The sequence below is a fragment of the Monodelphis domestica genome, chromosome 5 (genome assembly GCF_027887165.1).
Source record: "Monodelphis domestica isolate mMonDom1 chromosome 5, mMonDom1.pri, whole genome shotgun sequence".
In the NCBI taxonomy this organism is placed as follows: Eukaryota; Metazoa; Chordata; class Mammalia; order Didelphimorphia; family Didelphidae; genus Monodelphis; species Monodelphis domestica.
Genome location: NC_077231.1, coordinates 186787814 through 186809059, shown reverse-complemented (window position 1 = coordinate 186809059; position 21246 = coordinate 186787814). Strand labels below are relative to the sequence as shown.

The 21246-nt window shown below is 33.4% G+C and overlaps 1 protein-coding gene across 21 annotated transcripts in view; it reads left to right on the top strand.

Moving 5' to 3' along the window:
• The window catches only part of ANKRD26 (ankyrin repeat domain containing 26), a 144689-nt gene that overhangs the window by 93225 nt on the left and 30218 nt on the right, over nucleotides 1-21246 (top strand). For 19 of the 21 annotated variants that reach the window (XM_056799617.1, XM_056799606.1, XM_056799605.1 and 16 more), the window contains 6 exons: nucleotides 168-381; nucleotides 9715-9898; nucleotides 11571-11717; nucleotides 13585-14532; nucleotides 16762-16914; nucleotides 20901-20971. In XM_056799617.1, coding sequence (XP_056655595.1) covers nucleotides 168-381; nucleotides 9715-9898; nucleotides 11571-11717; nucleotides 13585-14532; nucleotides 16762-16914; nucleotides 20901-20971 — 1717 coding nt within the window. The remainder of the gene's footprint in view (nucleotides 1-167; nucleotides 382-9714; nucleotides 9899-11570; nucleotides 11718-13584; nucleotides 14533-16761; nucleotides 16915-20900; nucleotides 20972-21246) is intronic. The other 2 variants (XM_056799618.1, XM_056799624.1) reach the window with 1 other exon arrangement.

Sequence of the window (21246 nt, the reverse complement as noted above, 5' to 3'; positions counted from 1 at the left end):
ATGAGGAACAGATTTTATAAGCCTGCCTGTGTTTGCTATATTAATATGAGTTATTATTAATATTAAATGCTAGGCTATAGTATATAATTTTACTTGATTGATAATAGAATTTTTATTTTTAATATTTTTAAATTAATATTTTATTTGCTTGTGTTTCCTCTATACAGATTCTATTAGCCTTTTGAAAATTCAGGATGCAGTTCTTACATATGAACGATCATTAGAACTTAAAAAAGGACGTTGTACACTCCTTGCAGAAAAAGTTAAGAGTCTGGAAAACAAGATTACTGGACTACAGGAAGAATTATCAGAAACAAGAGAAGTTAAATCCCAGTTAGAACATCAGAAAGTTGAATGGGACAGAGAACTTTGTAGCCTCAGGTATGGAACCCATGAAGTCTTGAAAACTTTTCTGTTACATTTGAGCATTGTGATAGAGGATTTGAGGTTTGTAGGGAAAAAATGACACATCTTTAAAATAATAATTTAATGAGCCCTACTTAATCCTTTTTATTCTATGGAGAATTCCTATTTGGAATAACTTCTAGTTGAGTGTCCACTATCACTATGTGGTGTTACTTTTTTAAAGGACAGATTTGTATTTCAAAAAATAAGCATTTATCAAGTACCTTCTAACCAAATACTGTTCTAGGCACTGAGACTACAGAGACAAAAAAGGAAATGCCCTCAGGGAGTTAATATTCAATCTGAAAATGCAACATGTAAATACAATAAATTCAGAGTACTTGGGGTGGATAGGAGAGCAGGAGCATTGTTTTCAGAAGAAAGTACTAGCATCTGGGGGAAGGAACCAGGAAAGCCTTCATGAAGAAGAAGCTAGTTAAGCAGAGTTTTGAAAGAAACAATGAATTCCAAGAGGTAGAAGGTAGGAGAGAAGAGTTAGGAGTACATTCTAGGCATAGAAGACAATCACGACAAAGGTATGGAGTTGGGAAATGACATTTTGTGTCAGGAAAAAGAAGGCCAATTTGACTGAACTGTAAAATGCAGAATAAGAAATAATATTTAACAAGATTGAAGGACAATTTCCATCACTGATATACAGTAAACTTGTTTATTCAAATTCCTCAAGAAATTTAATCATCTCTAGTGATGTGCAGAGCACTTTATGAAGCTCTAAAGGAGATAATAAAAAGACTGTGTTGGTCTTAGTTTATAATCTCATAAGTTCTAGTGTTTCTCTTGGTGATCTCTTCTGCTCCTCTTGGCTTCACTTGTCATCCCTATGGAGAGATGAATTCCAGATCAAGGTGTTAATCCCACTTCTCTCTTGAGAAGTATATTCCTGTATCACTAATTGCCTTTGGGCCTCTCTGACTAGATGTCCAATATGCATCTTGATCTTACTATGTCCAGGGCAGAATTATCTTCCTCCTAAGCCCTCCACTCTTCTGAATGTCCCTGTTACTCTCAGGGATACCACCTTCTTCCCATTTACCCAGGCCTGCCACCTTGAGAAGATCCTTCAGCTCCTCATTTTCCTTCCTTCAGTCTGTTGCCAAGTATGGTTGTTTGTACCTTTTTAACATCTCTCATAGATGTCCATTTCTGTCTCCTCACGTAGCCAGCACCATCATTTCCTGGGCCCTCACGTCCTCTTAGGTTATGACAATAGCCTTCTAAGCACATTCTCTGCCATGAGCCCTTCCACACACCAATCCATTCTTTGTCCAGCTGCCCAAGTGATTTTTCTGAAGCAACATTTAATTATTTATTTGCCCCTGCTCATTAAGTTCTTATGGCTCCCTGTCCCCCTCAGATCTTATATAGCCTCCTCTGGCATTCAAAAGCCTTTATAATCTGCCTCTTCCTGCCCTGTATGTTTCTTACTCTTCACTTTTCTCCTGACTCTGTGATCCAGCAGTATTAGCCCACTGCATGTTTTCCCATCTCCCTTCTTTTGCCCCACAGGCTGTCCTCCATGCCTCTGGAATACTCTGTCCCTAAAGACAGCCCAGATACCTTCTTCAAGAGACTTTTCTCAGCCCCCATAATCTACTTGTGCCTTCTTTTCTGGGATTACCTTACACAGGACCCTGCACACAGGAAGCACTTTATAAACACTTGTTTGCTAACAGTGACTGACTCATTGGAGGAGAGAATATATCCACAAATAGCTCTCTTACCTTTCCTAAGGGAGAATATGGGAATTATTTCTCTGCCACTGTCTAAACATTTGTAGCTAATCCTTTCTATTTGCAATAGTAGAATCATTCTCTATCATTCTAATCCAACATTATTTAGAGTTAACACTTTTCAGTCTTTTATTTTAAAATTTGCATTTTTTTACCGTTTGCAATTTTCTAATTGAAGTTCATTATATATAAAACATAGTTTCAAAAAGACTGAAGGATCCTGTATGATTCTGAAATATTAGAAGTAATAAGCCTAACAAAGTAATGGAAGTTGTTCTTATTTGCTTTTTCCTGTAAATCACTTCAAATTGTGATTGGCATTCCAGAGAATTATCTTTTTGAGTACGAATAACATAGACAGGACTTTTTGATTCATCAGTGGATCATTTAGTCCCAGGTAGGAGGCAGTCTACATCAGAAATAGGGTTAAAATACTAAGGACAATGGTGAGAACAAACTAACTGGAGAGGTGCTGTACTGAATTAATGGCATGTATCTTAAAAGTTAAAAAAGAATCTTGAAGATGAAATTTTCAATTTCTTCCTCACAGCATTCACTGTATTATTTCCCCTTAAATATGTTAAAATTTTAAGTGAATTTTCAAAATATAGCAAAACAATTTGCAATTATTTTTTTTCCAAAACTTAGAAGTCAAATTTAAAGATTCATTAGTAATGGGGAAAATAGATGAAAGAAATATAAAAATCATTTTCTCACCCAATTTTGGTCAGGAATTTTATCAACAGGCCCTTCCAAACAGTTTGCCAAAGTCATTAAAATGTATCAGAATTCAGGAATTTTGAAAGAAGTCATTTCCTCTCGCTCCTCTGGTAAATATTTAAACACAAAGAGGTAGTCAGGGAAAAAAGGAAGAAAGTAAATTTATGTATCCAGATTGTTGAATTTCTATCCAAAGAATAAAAGACAAAGCACACAAAATATGATACATTTTTTGATAGAAAGTTTAATACCAGTTCTGGGTAAGCATGGCGGCAATCTAGACATGAGATGCTTCCTCTCCCCAAAATAGACTACCTCAAAATAACATAGAAACCATTTTCAGAAGAACAGAGGAACTCTACAGTATGGTGCAGCATTGAAGATACGTGGGGTTTGGACATTTCCACACTAAAGAGGGTGAAAAAGCTCCCACCCAAATGTGAGCCCATCTACCCTCCCCCACGCCACCTACAGAGTCAGAGTTAGAACCAGCATGCACCAGAATCAGCGAGTGAGTGAGGGGCACATCTAGAGTGAGCAAGGGACACCTCTAGGTCCTTGGGAGCTGACTAGGACCACTGGGGACTACCCCTAAGAGCAGTTACACCAGAAACCCCAGAACACTGGGAGCGCAGATGGTGGGTGCTCTAACCAAAAGCAGAGGCTGCGAAGATTCAAGAACTTGCCTCAGCCAAAGACCTTGCTCCTTAACTCCATAAACAGAGAACCTGCTGATCCCTCTCAGATTTCTGACTAAAATTGGAAGGAAAAACCACCACAGGGATGCCTAATTTGTGCCTAGGACCTACAAACACCCTCCAAGTAAAACAGGAAGAAGGCATTGACCCTGGAAAATTTTTATGGAGGGAAAACCCAGGCTACAGAAGAAATAGAGGAAGAAATTCAAACAAAATCAAAACTTTCCAAAAAGAATTCAAATTGGAGATTATCAAAAAGATGGAAGCCTTCTGACAAGAAAAGTGGGAAATAATTCAAAGTGAAAACAATAATCTAAGGGACAAGAACTCCCAAATGGAGAAACAGCTGGAAACCAGAACAAACTGAAAAGGAAAACCACTCTTTAAAGACCAGAATTAGGCAATTGGAAGACAATGATCTTGCAAAACAGCAAGAATTAATAAAGGAAAGTCAAAAGACTGACAAAAGAGAAAAAAACATGAAATATCTCACTGACAAGGTGACAAATCAGGAAAACAGAGGAAGGAGAGACAATGTGAGAATCATTGGTTTACCTGAAAATCCAGAAATGAACAGAAATCTTGGCATCATAATATAAGAAATCAAGAAAACTGCCCAGATGTTCTTGAACTAGGGGGCAAAATAGACATTGAAAGATTTCATAGAACACCCTCTACACTAAATCCCCAAAAGACAACTCCCAGGAATATAATTGCCAAATTCCAGAGCTTTCAAGCTAAGGAGAAAATCCTACAAGAAGCCAAAAAGAGAAAATTCATATACAAAGGAGCACCAATCGGGATCACACAACACCTGGCAGCCTCCACACTAAAGAACTACAAGGCCTGAAACACGATATTCAGAAAGGCAAGAGAACTGGGTCTTCAACCAAGAATCACCTATCCATCAAAACTGACTATACTTCCACGGGAAAGTATGGGCATTCAACAAAATAGAAGATTTCCAAGTATTTGTAAAGAAAAGACCAGACCTAAGTGGAAAGTTTGATATCCAAACACAAAGATCAAGAGAAACATGAAAAGGCAAATATGAAAGAGAGGGAAAAGGAGAAAAATGTGTTTGTTTTTTAATTCAAACTCTCTTCTTTAAGGGCTACAATTAGATCAAATTATATATATTCATATATGGGGAAAATGTTATTTGTAACTCTCAAAAATTGTATTCATTATTATAGTAATTAGAAGAATCACTCATAGGAATAGATTGGGGCATTAAGGGCTATAAGATGATATGCAAAAAAAGAAAAAGGGTGGGGGGTGAATCGATGATGGCACCAAGAGATACTTGAAGAAATAAAATCAATAGAATAATCTTTTTCACACAAAAATACACAAGGGAAGGGGAGGAGAATACTCTTATAAGAAAGAGAGGAAGAGAGGGCTAATAGGTAATACTTAAACCTTACTCTCAGTGAAATTAACTCTGAGAGTTAAGAGCACCTAGCTCCATTGGGATCTTGAATTCTATTTCTCATCCTACAGGGTAAGGGAAAAGGGGAAACTAAGGGCGGTAGGGGGAAGGGAGTACAAAAAGGGAGGGAAGGAGAGTGGGGAGGGAACTTAACAGACCCTAAAAAAAACAAGAAAGGAACAAAAAGGGAGGGAACAGAAAGGGAAATATTTCAAGGGAGGGGATTAGGGGGATTGATTAAAAGTAAACCACTGGTTTAAAAGGATATAGCAAAAGATGAAAGGACAGAGCTAGGAGAGGATATCAAAAATGCTAGGGAATTTACAAGTGACAATCATAACTTTGAACGTGACTGGGATGAAATCACCCATAAAATGTAGACGAAGATGGAGTGTGGATTAGAATCCAAAATTCTACCATATGTTGTCTACAATAAACACACTTGAGGTGGGTAGATACTCACAAGGTCAGAATTAAAGGTTGGAGCAAGACCTATTGGGCCTCAACTGATAGAAAGTAGGCAGGAGTTGCAATCATGATATCTGACAAAGCCAAAGTAAAAATATACATGATTCAAAGGGATAGGGAAAGTAAATACATACTGGTAAAAGGGAGTATAGACAACGAGGAAATATCACTAATCAACATGTATGAATCAAATGGTATAGCACCCAAATTTCTCATGGAAAAACTAGTAGAATTGAAGGAGGGGATAGATAGTAAAACTGTACTAGTGGGAGACCTTAAACTACCACTATCAAATTTAGATGAATCAAATTAAAAAATAAATAAGAAAGAGGTGAATGAAATCTTTGAGAATTAGAGTTAATAGATATATGGAGAAAAATAAATAGGGACAAAAAGGAATACACCTTCTTTACAGCAGTACATGGTACATTCACAAAGACTGACCATATACTAGGTCAAAGAAACATGGCATATAAATGCAGAAAAGCTGAAATAATAAATGCAACCTTTTCAGGTCACAAATAAAATAAGGATCCGTAAGGGTACATGGAGAGCCAAATCAAAAATTAATTGGAAATTAAATAATATGATTCTCCAAAATCAGTTAGTTCAAGAACAAATCATAGAAACAATTTAATTGAAGAAAATAACAATGATGAGACATTCTTTCAAACTCTATGGAATGCACCCAAAGCAGTACTCAGGGGAAAATTTATATCATTGAGTTCATATTTAACAAATTATGGAGGGCAGAGATCAATAAATTGGACTTGCAAATCAAAAAACTTGAAAGCGAACAAATTAAAAACCCCCAGAAGAAAACCAAATTAGAGATCCTAAAAATTAAGAGAGAAATTAATAAAATCGAAAGTGATAGAAGTATTGAACTAATAAATAAGACTAGAAGCTGGTATTTTGAAAAAAAAATGGACAAAGTACTGATCAATCTAATTTTAAAAAGGCAAGAAGAAAACCAAATTAACAGTATCATAGATGAAAAGGGAGAACTCACCTCCAATGAGGAAGAAATTAAGGCAATCATTAAAAACTATTTTGCCAAATTATATGGCAATAAATATGCCAGTCTAGGTGATATGGATGAATATTTACAAAAATATAAATTGCCTAGATTAACAGAAGAAATGCAATTCTTAAATAATCCCATATCAGAGAAAGAAATCTAACAGGCCATCAAAGAACTCCCTAAGAAAAAATCCCCAGGGCCTGATGGATTCACAAGTGAATTCTATCAAACATTCAAAGAACATCTAATCCCAATACTATACAAACTATTTGACATAATAAGCAAAGAGGGAGTTCCACGAAATTCCTTTTATGACAGAAATATGGTACTGATTCCAAAGCCAGGCAGGTCAGAAATGGAGAAAGAAAACCATAGACCAATCTCCTTAAAGAACATAGATGCAAAAATCTTAAATATTATACTAGCAAAAAGTCTCCAGCAAGTGATCAGGAGGGTTATTCACTATGATCAGGTAGGATTTATACCAGGAATGCAAAGATGGTTCAATATCAGAAAAGCCATCCACAGAATTGACCATATCAACAATCAAACCAACAAAAATCACATGATTATCTCAATAGATGAAGAAAAAGCCTTTGACAAAATGCAACACTCATTCCTATTGAAAACACTGGAAAGTATAAGAATAGAAGGTCTTTTCTAAAAATAATAAACAGTATCTACCTAAAACCATGAGCCACCATCATTTGCAATGGGGATAAACTAAAAGCATTTCCAATAAGATCAGGAGTGAAACAAGGATGCCCATTATCACCTCTATTATTTAACATGGTACTAGAAACATTATCAGTAGCAATTAGAGAAGAAAAAGAAATTGAAGGTATTAAAATTGGCAATGAAGAGACCAAGTTATTTCTCTTTGCAGATGATATGATGGTCTACTTAAAGAATCCTAGAGAATCAACTAAAAAGCTAGTCGAAATAATCAACAACTTTAGGAAAGTTGCAGGATACAAAATAAACCCACGTAAGTCATCAGCCTTTCTATATATCTCCAACACATCTCAGCAGCAAGAATTAGAAAGAGAAATTCCATTCGTAATCACCGTAGACAATGTAAAATACTTAGGAATCTATCTCCCGAGACAAACACAGGAACTATATGAATACAACTACAAAACTTTCCACACAACTAAAACTAGATCTGAGCAATTGGAAAAACATTAACTGCTCATGGGTAGGACAAGCTAACATAATAAAAATGACCATCCTGCCCAAACTTAACTATTTATTTAGTGCCATACCCATCAAACTTCCAAAAAACGTTTTTACTGAATTAGAAAAAAACATAACGAAGTTCATTTGGAAGAACAAAAGATCAAGGATACCCAGGGAAATAATGAAAAAAAAAATACAAAGAAGTTGGCCTCGCAGTACCAGATCTCAAACTATATTATAATGCAGTGATCATCAAAACAATTTGGTACTGGCTAATAGACAGAAAAGAGGATCAGTAGAATAGACTTGGGGTAAGTGACCTCAGCAAAACAGTATATGATAAGCCCAAAGATCCCAGCTTTTGGGACAAAAATCTACTATTCGACAAAAACTGCTGCAAAAACTGGAAGACAGTGTGGGAGAGATTAGGCTTGGATCAATACCTCACACCCTACACCAAAATAAACTCAGAATGGGTGAATGACTTGAACATAAAGAAGGAAATTATAAATAATATGAACACAGAATGTCAGACCTTTGGAAAGGGAAAGATTTTAAAACCAAGCAAGACTTGGAAAGAGGCACAAAATGTAAGATAAATAATTTTGACTACATCAAATTAAAAAGTTTCTGTACAAACAAAACCAATGTAACCAAAATCAGAAGGGAAATAATAAACTGGGAAACAATCTTCATAACAAAAACCTCTGACAGAGATCTAATTACTCAAATTTACAAAGAGCTAAGTCAATTGTACAAAAATTCAAGCCATTCTCCAATTGATAAATGGACAAGGGACATGAATAGGCAATTCTCAGTCAAAGAAATCAAAACCATTAATAAGCACATGCAAAAGTGTTCTAAATCTCTGATAATCAGAGAGATGCAAATCAAAACAGCTCTGAGGTATCACCTCACACCTAGCAGATTGGCTAACATGACAACAAAGGAAAGTAATGTTTGCTGGAGGGAATGTGGCAAAGTTGGGACATTAATTCATTGCTGGTGGAGTTGTGAATTGATCCAACCATTCTGGAGGGCAATTTGGAATTATGCCCAAAGGGCACTAAAAGACTGTCTCCCTTTTGACCTAGCCATAGCAATGCTGGGTTTGTACCCCAAAGAGATAATAAGGAAAAAGACTTGTCCAAGAATATTCATAGCTGTGCTCTTTGTGGTGGCTAAAAATTAGAAAATGAGGGGATGCCCTTCAATTGGGGAATGGCTGAACAAATTGTGGTATATGTTGGTGATGGAATACTATTGTGCTAAAAGGAATAATAAAGTGGAGGAATTCCATGGAGACTGGAACAACCTCCAGGAAGTGATGCAGAGGAAAAGGAGCAGAACCAGGAGAACATTGTACACAGAGACTGATACACTGTGGTGCAATCGAATGTAATGGACTTCTCCATTAGTGTCAATGCAATGTCCCTGAACAATCTGCAGGGATCTAAAAATGCTATCCACAAGCAGAGGATAAACTGTGGAAGGAAAAACACCGAGGAAAAACAACTGCTTGACTACAGGGGATAAGGGGATATGACTGAGGAGAGACTCTAAATGAATACTCTAATGCAAATACCAACAACATGGAAATGGGTTTGAATCAAGAACACATGTGATACCCAGTGGAATTGCACTTCTGCTATGGAAGGGGTGGGGGGAGGGAGGGAGGAATAGAAAATGATTTTTGTAACCAAGGAATAATGTTTGAAATTGACCAAATAAAAAAAATAATGTCAAAAAAAGAAAGTTTAATACCCTGGAGAAACCTGTATATAGAAGTGTGCTCACATCTCATTTCTTACACATCCTGACTGTGTGATGCAGGAAACTATGTAAGGCTCTAAATTGTAGAGCAATGACCGATCTCTATCAATAGAGTTTCATGATAGTGAGCTCCCTAAATAAATCTGCACCCCCCCACCAAATTCATGTTCTATTCCTTTAAAGGTCCAGATAGATATACCTAAATAGCATTATCATCCTTATTTCTACTGAACTGTGATTATAAAATTAGCAATTTTAATCTAGGTTTACACTGAAACAAGAGGAAGAAAAGCGATTGAATTCAGAAATGCTATTTAAAAAAATCAGTGAGCAATTAAGAAGAAAAGAAAAGCAATATATTAAAGAAGTGGAAATAAAAGAGCAACTTGAACTCACTCTTCGATCTCTGCACCTAGAACTTAAAGCAGTAAGAAATAATTTGAAACAGGTAAATGGAAATTTAAAAATCAATCTTTCCATCTTTTCTTTGTAAAAAATATTCATGGGTTTACAGGGAATGGGGACGAGGATGCTTGTAAAGCTTTTTTAATCCTAAAAAAGTTCAGTGGTATTTATGTCTGGTATAATTAAGTTGGTTTCAATCATTCATAAGTATATATTCAAAGTTTCAATTTTTAAGCATTTGTATGTAAAGTTACTGGCTACATAGCCTTGGAAAAGATAAGTTGCAGTACTTTCTTTTAAAAATGTCTCACAGTAGAAAAGCAATCACATTGTAGTATATAAAAATTGTCCTCAAATTCAAGAAGACCTGGGCTCAAACCTTGCCACTGTTAAATCTTGATGAGTGTGACTCTGGTTATGTCATTTTTACCTGACTCCAAACCAGAAGTTTCAAACTCCCCAAAAGCTTCCCACAAACTCAATCCCACTACTCCAGACAACTCTCTGAGACTATGAGGTTGCAGAAAAGCTGACAATCTAAATTTTTAGAGGGGTTTCCTTACCTCAGAATTCTCTAGGTCAATGAAATCACACATTCAGTCCTCTTTTTTTGTCCCTTATACTCCACTGTACCTCATCTTTTAGTCTTTCAGGAAAGCTTATTGTTCTCTAGGATCTTTAATCTTCTAAAATGAAGATTATCCAATCCATTCTACATGGGAGAAAGGCACAGTTTTATCAGTACTGGACTAAATGTACTTGTAATATGAAACTCAGTAAGAATGAATTTTACACTTAGGTACAAAAAAATTATTTTCACAAGTACAAATTGTGGGAAAGATGATTAGATAGTATTTTGTCTGAAAAGATGTAGGCATTTCAGTGAACTCTAAGCTTTATTCAAGTCATCAGTGTTATTTGGCAATCAAAAAGCAAAATTGCATTAAGAGAAGCATGACTTCTAAGATTGAGGAAGTACAAATACCTCTATCCTTATTAGACCTCTCCTGAACTTCTTTGTTCACCTGTGGCTACCACAGAATTATGGTAGGAGGTAATCAGGATGGCAAACATGTTGACGAATGGCCTAGAGTCTGTCCATGACACATGAGGATCAATCAAAGGAACTGAAAATATTAATCTTTGAGAAAAAAAGACTCGAGAGATATAATAACTATCTTCAAATTTTTAAAAGACAGTAATGTGGAAGAGAGATTAAATTTGCTCTTCTGCACCCCAAGAGACAGAACCAAGATCAATGGCAGGAAGTTGCAAACATGCATATTTTTAGGGTTATCAGAAAAAATTTACAAACAAGTAGAACCATCCATAAGTAAAATGAGCTACATTGAGAGATGGTGACTTCTTCATCTGCCATGTCTTCAAACTGATGCTTGATGATGTGCGATATATTAAAGTAGGTATGAATTGGACTGAATAATTGTTGAGGTTCCTTTACAACTTTGAAATTTGTGCTTTTTGTTGCTTTTTATTTTCAATAGGCTATTTTTTTTAGTTTTTTTAGCTTTTTTTTCAGATTCCATATTCTATATAAAGTAAAACATTTTTGCTGAGTTTGGGGTTTCATGTTTTATTTTTTATATATTTTCCAGATTATATATCAATACAATTTTAATAATTGCTTCTTGACATTTTGTGATTTGCTGACTTCTAATTAAAAATGATTAAAAAATTTATGAAATTTTTATCTCCAGGTTGAGGAAGAAAGAAATGAGACTCAAAGAAAACTTTCTCATGAGCAGAGTGCCAGAGCTTTGCAAGATGGAATTCTGAGTAATCATTTTTGGAAGCAGAAGGAAGCTTTTGAAGCAAATGTTTCTAAAATGAATCAGAGTTGTGAGGTATTCATTTTGGTCATTTTCAATTCTAATGGCATGTTTTTAAAAGCTAAGATTTTTGTTCTTCAATTTTCGACATATTTATTATCCTCAGTCCTCTGTCTCACTACAGCAGATACCCATGATGGTCAAAAGAAACATAGATGTTTTATTTGTTCTGTTGCTTTTCTTTGAATTGAATGATTCAGAGACCCAAGAGTTCTACTGAAGAAAATCCCTCATTCTTAGTAGTACCTCTAAACCTTCTAGATGTATGAGGGGGCAGCTCATCATTTTCACTTACTCCTAAGAGAAGAAAGGAATACAACCAAGTAGGAGGTGATCACTTGAACACAGACCACTTTTCTTCCTTTATTAAGTACATTTATTTGTTTGCCCTTTTCAGTTCAGAGACTTTTGAAAAGGGTTATAAAACATATTTTAATAGTTTGGCCTATTCCATGTTTCTTGAAAGAGAAGGAATAAAAGTATTTGTAATGAGAATAAGTTTATCTTAGATTTCAAAATAAGATTATGTACATTACAAGGATTCATCCACTGATCATTACTTAACATGGTAAAATGAGAAGTCTATAAGATACCAAATTTAGGATTTTTGATTTTATTTTTTTAACAATAGTTTAAAATAAATTATTTCTGTAAAAAGTATTCAAGATTCAGTAAATCTTCTGATGTTTGGAGACTGAAGTGCTTCATTTAAATCAGCTGTTGCCTATCCATATCCTCTTGTGTTTATAGTAGGGACTTCATAGAATGAATCTTCTAAGCTTATCTTTATACCTGTTCCCACCAGTTCTGGATGAGACCAAATGCTCCTGGACCAGTTCTAGTAGTTTGGGAGTATGACATCAACCTTTTATATTTTGGCCTCAATAATTCCTTTTCCTTTAAAATGTGTGGGTTAGGATTAGGTTACCATCAATTAACTGTAGTCTAGGCCTCATTTTGCTCATCCCTAAAATTAGAAGTCTGAATTAGATAACCTCAAAAAGCTCTAAATTAATGATGCTATAATAATGCTACAGGAACAAATTATTCTCAAGATATATACTAAGAAATTATAATTATTACTTTATTTGTCTGTAGCTAAGATGATTGTGACAGGACAATGACTCAACAGGTAAGACAGTTTCATATCATCAGTACCTAAGAGAAAATGAGCAATAGTAAAAGAGTGTTAGATTTGGATTCTATAGAAATCTGGATTCAAATCCTGCTTCTAACACTTAGTAGCTGTGTGAAAATGGGCAGATCATTTAATAACTTCTTCTCACCTTGTCCTCAAATGTAAAATGCAAATAATACTCATGAGTATTCCCTCATAAGGGTTTTGCAGGACTTGAATGAGATAATGTATCTAAAGCACTTTGCAAACTTTAAAAGACAAATATGAATGTTAAGTACTATTAATTTATCCTAATCACTATGAAAACTCAGCATAAGATATAGAATAAATACAGGAAAGAAAGTAAAATAGGCTGAAAGGTAGACAAATCTGGAAACCTAAAAATATAAGGTTTCTTCTAAAAGGCACTATATATTATATGGTGAAATGCCCATACATTTTGAAGATTATATATGTTAAGTACTTATATTCTGATTGATGGAACACTTTTAAACCCTGCTCTTTGAGAAAATTGAGTCAAGAAATGTGAAATAGGTAAAACTCTCTCAATTTACTTTTCCTTTAAATACACGCTATTGAATACACAACTTGGAACTTACTTTTAATTTTAATTTTTAATATTTAATTTAATTTTTTAATTTTAATTAAATTCAGAGGAATTTAATTTTAATTTTTGATAGTAGGAAAAATCAGAATGTATAATTTTATTTTGAGTAGCAATGCTTTTCTGTTTATCGTGTGTAGGTTCCTGATAGTCATGAAAAAGATCTCCAAAAAAATCATACCCTCCAGGATGAAATTGCCATGCTTAAACTGGAACTAGATGCAGTAAAAATTAAGAATCAAGAAAAAGAAAATAGATATACTGAAGAAAATGAAGTTTTAAAAGAAAAGAATGATGAGCTTCAAAAGGAATTAAAATTGAATGAAGAGGCATTAACAAAAACAGTCCTCCAGTACAGTGGACAACTTAATGTTCTGACAACGGAGAATGCAATGCTGAACTCTAAACTGAAGAATGAAAAGCAAAACAGAGACAGAGTAGAGATAGAAATTGAATCATACCGTTCCCGGCTGACTTCTGCTATTCTTGATCATGAACGAAGTCAGACATCAAAACTAGACCTTGAACATACCTTTCAGCGAGAAAGAGATGAATGGCTTCGTCTGCAAGACAAACTAAATTATGACTTGTCTAGTCTAAAAGATAACAATGGTGTCCTTTCTCAACAGCTTTCTAAAGCTGAAAGTAAAGCTAATAGTTTAGAAAATGAGCTACACCTTGTACGTGATTCACTCAGAGAAAAGACATTGATTTTAGAAAGCACACAGAGAGACCTAAACCAGGCCCAATATCAAGCAAAGGAACTTGAACACACAAATCAAATAGAAAAGGAAAAACTGAACAAATATGTTGTCAAACAAGAATCTATGCAAGAAAGATTTGCTCAAATCCAGAGTGAAAATATGTTGCTTCGACAACAGCTAGAAGATGCCCAAAACAAAGGCATCATTAAAGAAAAGGTAGTAAGTGACGTCCAGGTACAGTTTAGTGATCTCTTCAATAAACTTCGTGCTGATAGCGAAAAACAAGTTCTTATGGTAGAAGAGAGAAATAAGGAGTTAATTAATGAATGTAACCACTTAAAAGAGCAAATGTGTAAATATGAAAATGAGAAAGCAGAAAGAGAGGTAGGTCTTTAAATAATATTTGACAAACATCTCTTTCAATTTCTGAAATGAAATTCAGAGGAATGTGTGGTCATGATAAATTAAGAATTTGAATTTTGAGCAGGAAGATGTTATTAACTTTCATTAAAAAAATTCTGACATCTAAGAGAGAGGGGACCTACTATCCATCTTTTTGGGAGTGAGATGCCTCATTTTGTTTAAAACATTGTGTAATCCATTGAAATGTAAAAACAACACTATAGTGTTAGTTTAATCAATGTAGTTAAGGTTTATCACTTGAAAATAAATGCTGATGAATCTATAATTCTAATGTCCTTAATATTCCCTTTCAAGACTGCAATAGAATAAATTATTTGAAATGCTAAAACTTTATATATAAATTCTTAAAAATCATACTAGAACTAATTTAACAACTCAAATTAGAAATCTGAATTAAAATAAATACTGTGATATTATTGTTATTTTTTCATAATCACTTCAACATGTTTATCAATATGACTAATTTTAATTCAAAATACTTTAAACTAATTTTAGAAATATTAAATACTGGGTCATATTTTAATGAAATTCCCAAAACTAGGAACTACTTTTCTTTAATATTTAGGACTATAATTTTGTTCAAAGAGACTGATTATTAACCAGTAATTCCTTCTTTTGTGTTAATAGTGTCATTTAAAAAAAACTCTTCTTGTCTTAGTATTTTTCCACTGTTTAACTCACATTTCTTGCTTAATGTCCAAAATTGAAGTTTTCAGCATGACTGTCATTTATTTTTACATCATTACATCTATGATTTTTCAGTTATGCAATGGATTGCAGTTCTACCATCTATTGTTTTGATTAATATTCTATAAAAACATATATTTTAGTATATATGATCATGTGTCTAAGTCTAGTCATTTCAGACTAGAATTTAATTTATTTGTAGTAATTCAGTTAATTCAATTTTTTCTTTCATAATTTTTACATTAGCCCCTTTTAGTTCATTTTCCCTTCAAGAAATTTGCTAGGCTTTAGCTAACTTTATTTTTACAAGATAATTAATCTTATATATTAAGAGAAAACTTTGAATTTCTTTTGCTTTTTTACTTCATTTGCTATTCGTAATATATGCAGTCATTTCCTTTGTTGTACATTTAAAATGAACAGGATTTTTATAGCATATCTGTACTGATACATAAATATACTTATAACATTATAACATGTAATACCTATCAACTCTACACCTTAGTGTATATTTATTGGTATGTATTTGTATGTGCATATATGTAACACATAAATACACATATTTCTACTAGGTTAGAGTATGAAATGACTACTCTTCAGTGGTGACCTTGTATTGTTCTGTGTACACATTAGTGGGAGATCTTCCATATTTTCAGTAGTTTCCCCTTTCTCTGTCCCAATGATTGAGACCAAGAATATAATCTTATCCTAAATAGGAAAAGAAGCTGCTTTGAAGGCTTGGCAAAGACAGTTGAAGATATGAATAATAGCTAAGCATACACGTGCACACACACACACACGATTTTTTTTTACTTTCTGCAAACAAGGATCAATCACTTTAAACACTTGTACAAGTCTGACAAGTATATCAGTTCTCTAGGGTAAATTGTTAAAGAAAGGAAAATGCAACTTTTCCTTAAACATGTCCTCATTTTTGTAAGGTTAGATACAAAGAATTAAGGTAGTTAAATGTTCTGGCAAATGGAAGGGGAAAATCTCTAATGTTTTTATCAAGTATAGTATGATATATACTCTTCCCTTCCCTACCTCCTATGTGAGCCATAAATAAAATGTTTTATCCCCTTTGTGGCTTTGGGGAAGGTATGGTATTCTTTTCAAAAAGAAGTCCAGCTAAATGCATTGCTTTATGAGGAGAATACTAAATAAGGAGGAAGATAGCACTTGGTCCACACTAAAAAGAGGAATGAGTGGTAAAGCAAAAAGAGTTTTTTGGTAGTCTTGGGATCTGAGTTCAAATACTTTTCTCTCTTAATCACTATCTTCATGACCTTGAATAACTCATTTATCTTCTTTGGGGGCTTAGTTTCTTCATCCACAGATAAAGTGGTTGGATTAAATAGGCCCTAAAACTTTTTCTGGTTCTCAATCATACTATGAATATGTTCACAAAATTAATATTTGCATTAATTCTGGAGATATAAATATTTTATGTAAGTTAATATACATCAAATAAATAATGGAAATAATATGGACATATTTCAGGTTACAGTAAGACAACTTCAACAAGAACTTGCTGATTCCCTGAAAAAACAATCTATGTCTGAAGCTTCATTAGAGGTTACCTCACGTTATAGAAATGATTTAGAAGATAAGAAACAACAACTACAGAAGGAAATAGATCAAATCAAAAGCAAAGTATGTATGCAAAAAATACGGTAATTAATTTGTCATTGATTAATGGTTGTTTTCAGTATAATATTTCCTTTTTTCAGTATTATGTTTTCCAAACATTGTACATATTATTTAAACTGATATAGAATAAGGCATATAACCTCCACCATTTGTACTCTTAAATTGAGATAATTATGGTCACTCTTTGGTGGTTGACAATTTTGTTTTTCTATCCTACAACAAGAAATATGGTGTTTTTCTACGTAACAATAATAACTAAATCAGGCATATCATATGTTATGGTTAAAAGCACTTTTTATACATTATCTCATTTAATCCCCAAAACAACCCTGGAAAGTAGAAATTCTTTCTCTGAGTTCAAACTACTCATTAAATCAAAGAAAAATATATTTAATTTTCACCTAGTTGAAATTCACTAAGAAAATTTTAAATTTAATAAACACTTGCTAATCAACAGAATATAGCCAGTGTCTTTACTTTTTAAAGATGTATCTAGAGGCTTTATTTGAAAGAATACAAATTCTGCAACTTGAGAATTAGAAAAATTAGATAAATAATCTTGGTGTTATCCTCTAATTTAATCAAGCTAATCTCATCAGGTTGATTTTCATTTTCATACCTTTGCTCAGGTTATTCCTCAAGCTTATACTTTCCCATCTGTGCAACCTATCCAATTCTTCAGCTCTCTGCTTCTCAAACATTACTCTTTACTTCTAAGATCCTCTTTTTTTTGTTTTCTTTTTTAAATTTTTATTTAGAATATTTTTTCCATAGTTACATGATTTGTAATCCTCCCTTCCCTTTCCTCCCCTTTCCCAGAGCCGACAAGCAAATCCACTGGGTTATACATGTATCATTGTCCAAAACCTATTTCTATGTTATTCATATTTGCAATAGAGCAATCCTCTAACATCAAAACCCTAATCACATCCCTATCATTATGTGGTTGATCATATGTTTTTCTAATGCATTTCTGGTTCCACAGTTCTTTCTTTAGATGTGGATAGTGTTCTTTCTCATAAGCTCCTCTGGATTGTCCTGGATCATTGCATTGCTACTTGTAGAAAAGTCCATTACATTCAATTGTGCCACAGTGTATCAGTTTGTTTGTACAACATTCTCCTGGTTCTGCTCCTTCATTCTGTATCAATTCCTGGAGATTGTTCCAGTTCATATGGAATTCCTCTGTTTCTTTATTCCTTTCAGCATAATAATATTCCATCACCAACATATACCACAATTTATTGAGCCATTCCCCAATCAATGGACACCCCCCCATTTTCCAATTCTTTGCTACCACAACAAGTGAGGCTACAAATATTTTTTGTACAAGTCTTTTTCCTTGTGATCTCTTTGGGGTACAAACCCAGCAGTGGTATGACTGGGTCAAAGTGTAAACATTCATTTAAAGCTCTTTGTGCATAGTTCCAAATTGCCTTCCAGAATGGTTGAACCAATTTACAACTCCACCAGCAGTGTATCCTCTTCTATTTAAAAAGTATGATTTTTTTCCATAAGTCTTCCTTTGACTTTTCTTGTTGATTTCAGAATCTTCTGATAAACATACAATTTACTATTTAACTATGTCTTACCTTATGGCATAATCAAACTATTGTTTACTATATCAATGTGGTTTCCCCAACTAGATAATAATTTGTTAAGGTCAGGGTTACTTATACTTCTTTATCTTCTACAGAACTCCCTCTTACAGCATTTCATTAATAGAAGTAAGCATCAACATAGGAGGAGAAGAAGGAGGAGGAGGAGGAAATGCTAATTAAATGTTTTTGTCTGACTCTGCCAGGAATTGAATTTATGAAAAAATCCTTTTAGGTTTATTTATGTGATTTATGTAATATTTAAACTAAACATCTTTGAGTTCTTTTTTAGTTTGATTTTCATAAATTTTCAATTTCCCAGAATCTCCCAATATCAAAATAAAAATACACTTTTATAAAGCTATTTTAAAATATTGTGATATGATAACGAGGAGGCTATAAGCCCATATAATTTCATAGTATTACTATCAAATGCATTCCTCTAATCTAGGTTGCTTTCCCACATTTTTAAAGAAGTTCAAGATATGGTATCCATCATTATACCAGCCAAAAGCTATGTATCTTATAGCTTTTGAAACACAGTTAAAACTGGTAACTATCATCCATGGTAAAGTGTTGGAAATCTATGCAGAAGGACCAAACATTAAATTTTTAATGATGAGATTTTCTCTGCTTAAAGGCAACTTAGCAGCAATATGGATAGAGCTTTGGACCTGATGTTACAAAGACCTAAGTTCAAATATGTCCTCAAAACCTGTCTGTGTAATCCTGGACAATTCACTTAATGTCTGTCTGGATCAGTTTCCTCAACTCTAAAATGAGGATAATAATAGCACCTATTTTCCAGGGTGGTTGTGAGTATCAAATGTAATAATATTTGTAAAGCATTTATCACAGTACCTAGAACATAATCTGTACTTAATAAATATTTATATCTGCTCTAGAAACATAAAAGCCAACATTGTCAGTTATATATAATTAAAATAATTTTCTTCCACATTTTGATAAATACCTTTTAATGTTGCAAAACAATTCTTCTACTATTCAGTATAATTATTTCCATAAGAAATGCTTTATTGTTCATTTAAAACTTATTCTGATGAAAAATTCTTTTCCCTAATACTTGTACGATTGAATATATTTCCAGGTTTTGGAAATCAGTATTGAAATGAAATAAATTCTTTTTTTCCAGTTAAATGCCCTATCCATTATTCTCTTTATTTCCTTCCCATTCTTATTGGCCTACATTGATGAAAACATTAACCTTCAAAAGCTTTTCAGCTTCAGGCTGCAATCTAGAAGCTGTGTGGACTGAGCCTTAGAAGATATATGAAGAAAGCACTACATTAGAGTCCACCTTTGGCAGTATGAATTAGCTCAGTTCACTGGCATTTGGATCAACTGGCACCATTTCTCCCCTCTCTTCCTTCTCTTATCAAGCAGGTAGCAAAATTTTTACTAAATAAAAATTAGGTGAAATTCTTCTTTCTTCTTTGTTCAACATTTAATCTATAAAATCCATTATGTAACATGCACTGTGATGATTTCTGACTAGATTATAAGGAGTATGTCTAGATATGCCCTCTGCCATTTAAGAAATTAAAGTCTCAGTGGGAAGCCAATATAAATAATGGAAATTCAGTTATAATACAAGGAAACATATAAACAATACCAAGTATGGCATAAGTAATATAAGCATTTAAAAGGTGAGGTTACTATAGTTGATGATTAGAGTAGCTAGTACCTAAGCCAGTATTTTTTTCCCAATCTGAAAAAATACTCAGTGCAAAGTCCTGAGTTTTAGAACAGTTGCCAGATAACCAAATTTGACAACATTGTATTTCAAATAATTATATAAGGAGAAATTAAAAATCTACATTTGAAGGTGACCTTTCCAAAGTCTACTTTTCTTTCAAACAGATGTTTGAAACAGAAATTCTGTTATGCAGTTTCCTAATCACCAAGCATAACCATGATCATTTTACATGAGACAGTTTTGGTTTAATAGTGTATCGGTTAGGAGCAAATTCAATTAAATTCACCCTCTGTAATTTAATAGCTATACAACTCCAGGAAAGTTCCTTAATGATATTTGCCTTGGACAACTTCCTAGGACTTACAAAGTTATAGATGGCTATATCTACATTGATTCTGTTTTCTGAGCTACTGAAATCATAAATCTTTCATATACTTAATGTATTGTGTATATGCCAACATGAAGTGAAAGTCAATGAATATAGTGATATCTGGAATACAAAAATATATAGCTTTGTCTATACAGTGGGATACTACTTGATGGACTAGTGAAAATTTTGGTTGATAAATGTTAGTATTTAACTATAGTCAGCCTTAATTCAGAATTAGGTATAAGATTATAATTTTATTTTTAAAGTTACAAAATTTAAGGCATTTTGTTTGGAATTTTTATAGCTGCAAGAATCTGAAGAACGGCACCTACAGTCAAAGCGGTCTACTAATGAGTTAGAAGATCATATACAAAAGTAAGAGTTAAATCATTTTTAATATTAAGTGCTCTGACTAGTTAAAGAGTAAATAAAAATGAAGAATCAATAAATTGCCATAATGTGTTCAGCATATAACATAAATAAGCATTTTATTTTTACCTAAAAATTCTAGGTTCAGCAGGAAAAGTAGAATAATCCACTTAACTATGGGTCATTTTGAGATGAATGAATGAAAGACTGAATGAATTAATTAATGAAAAAACATGTGTTAAGCATCTACTATGTGCTAAACACAATCCAAAAGGAAAGCA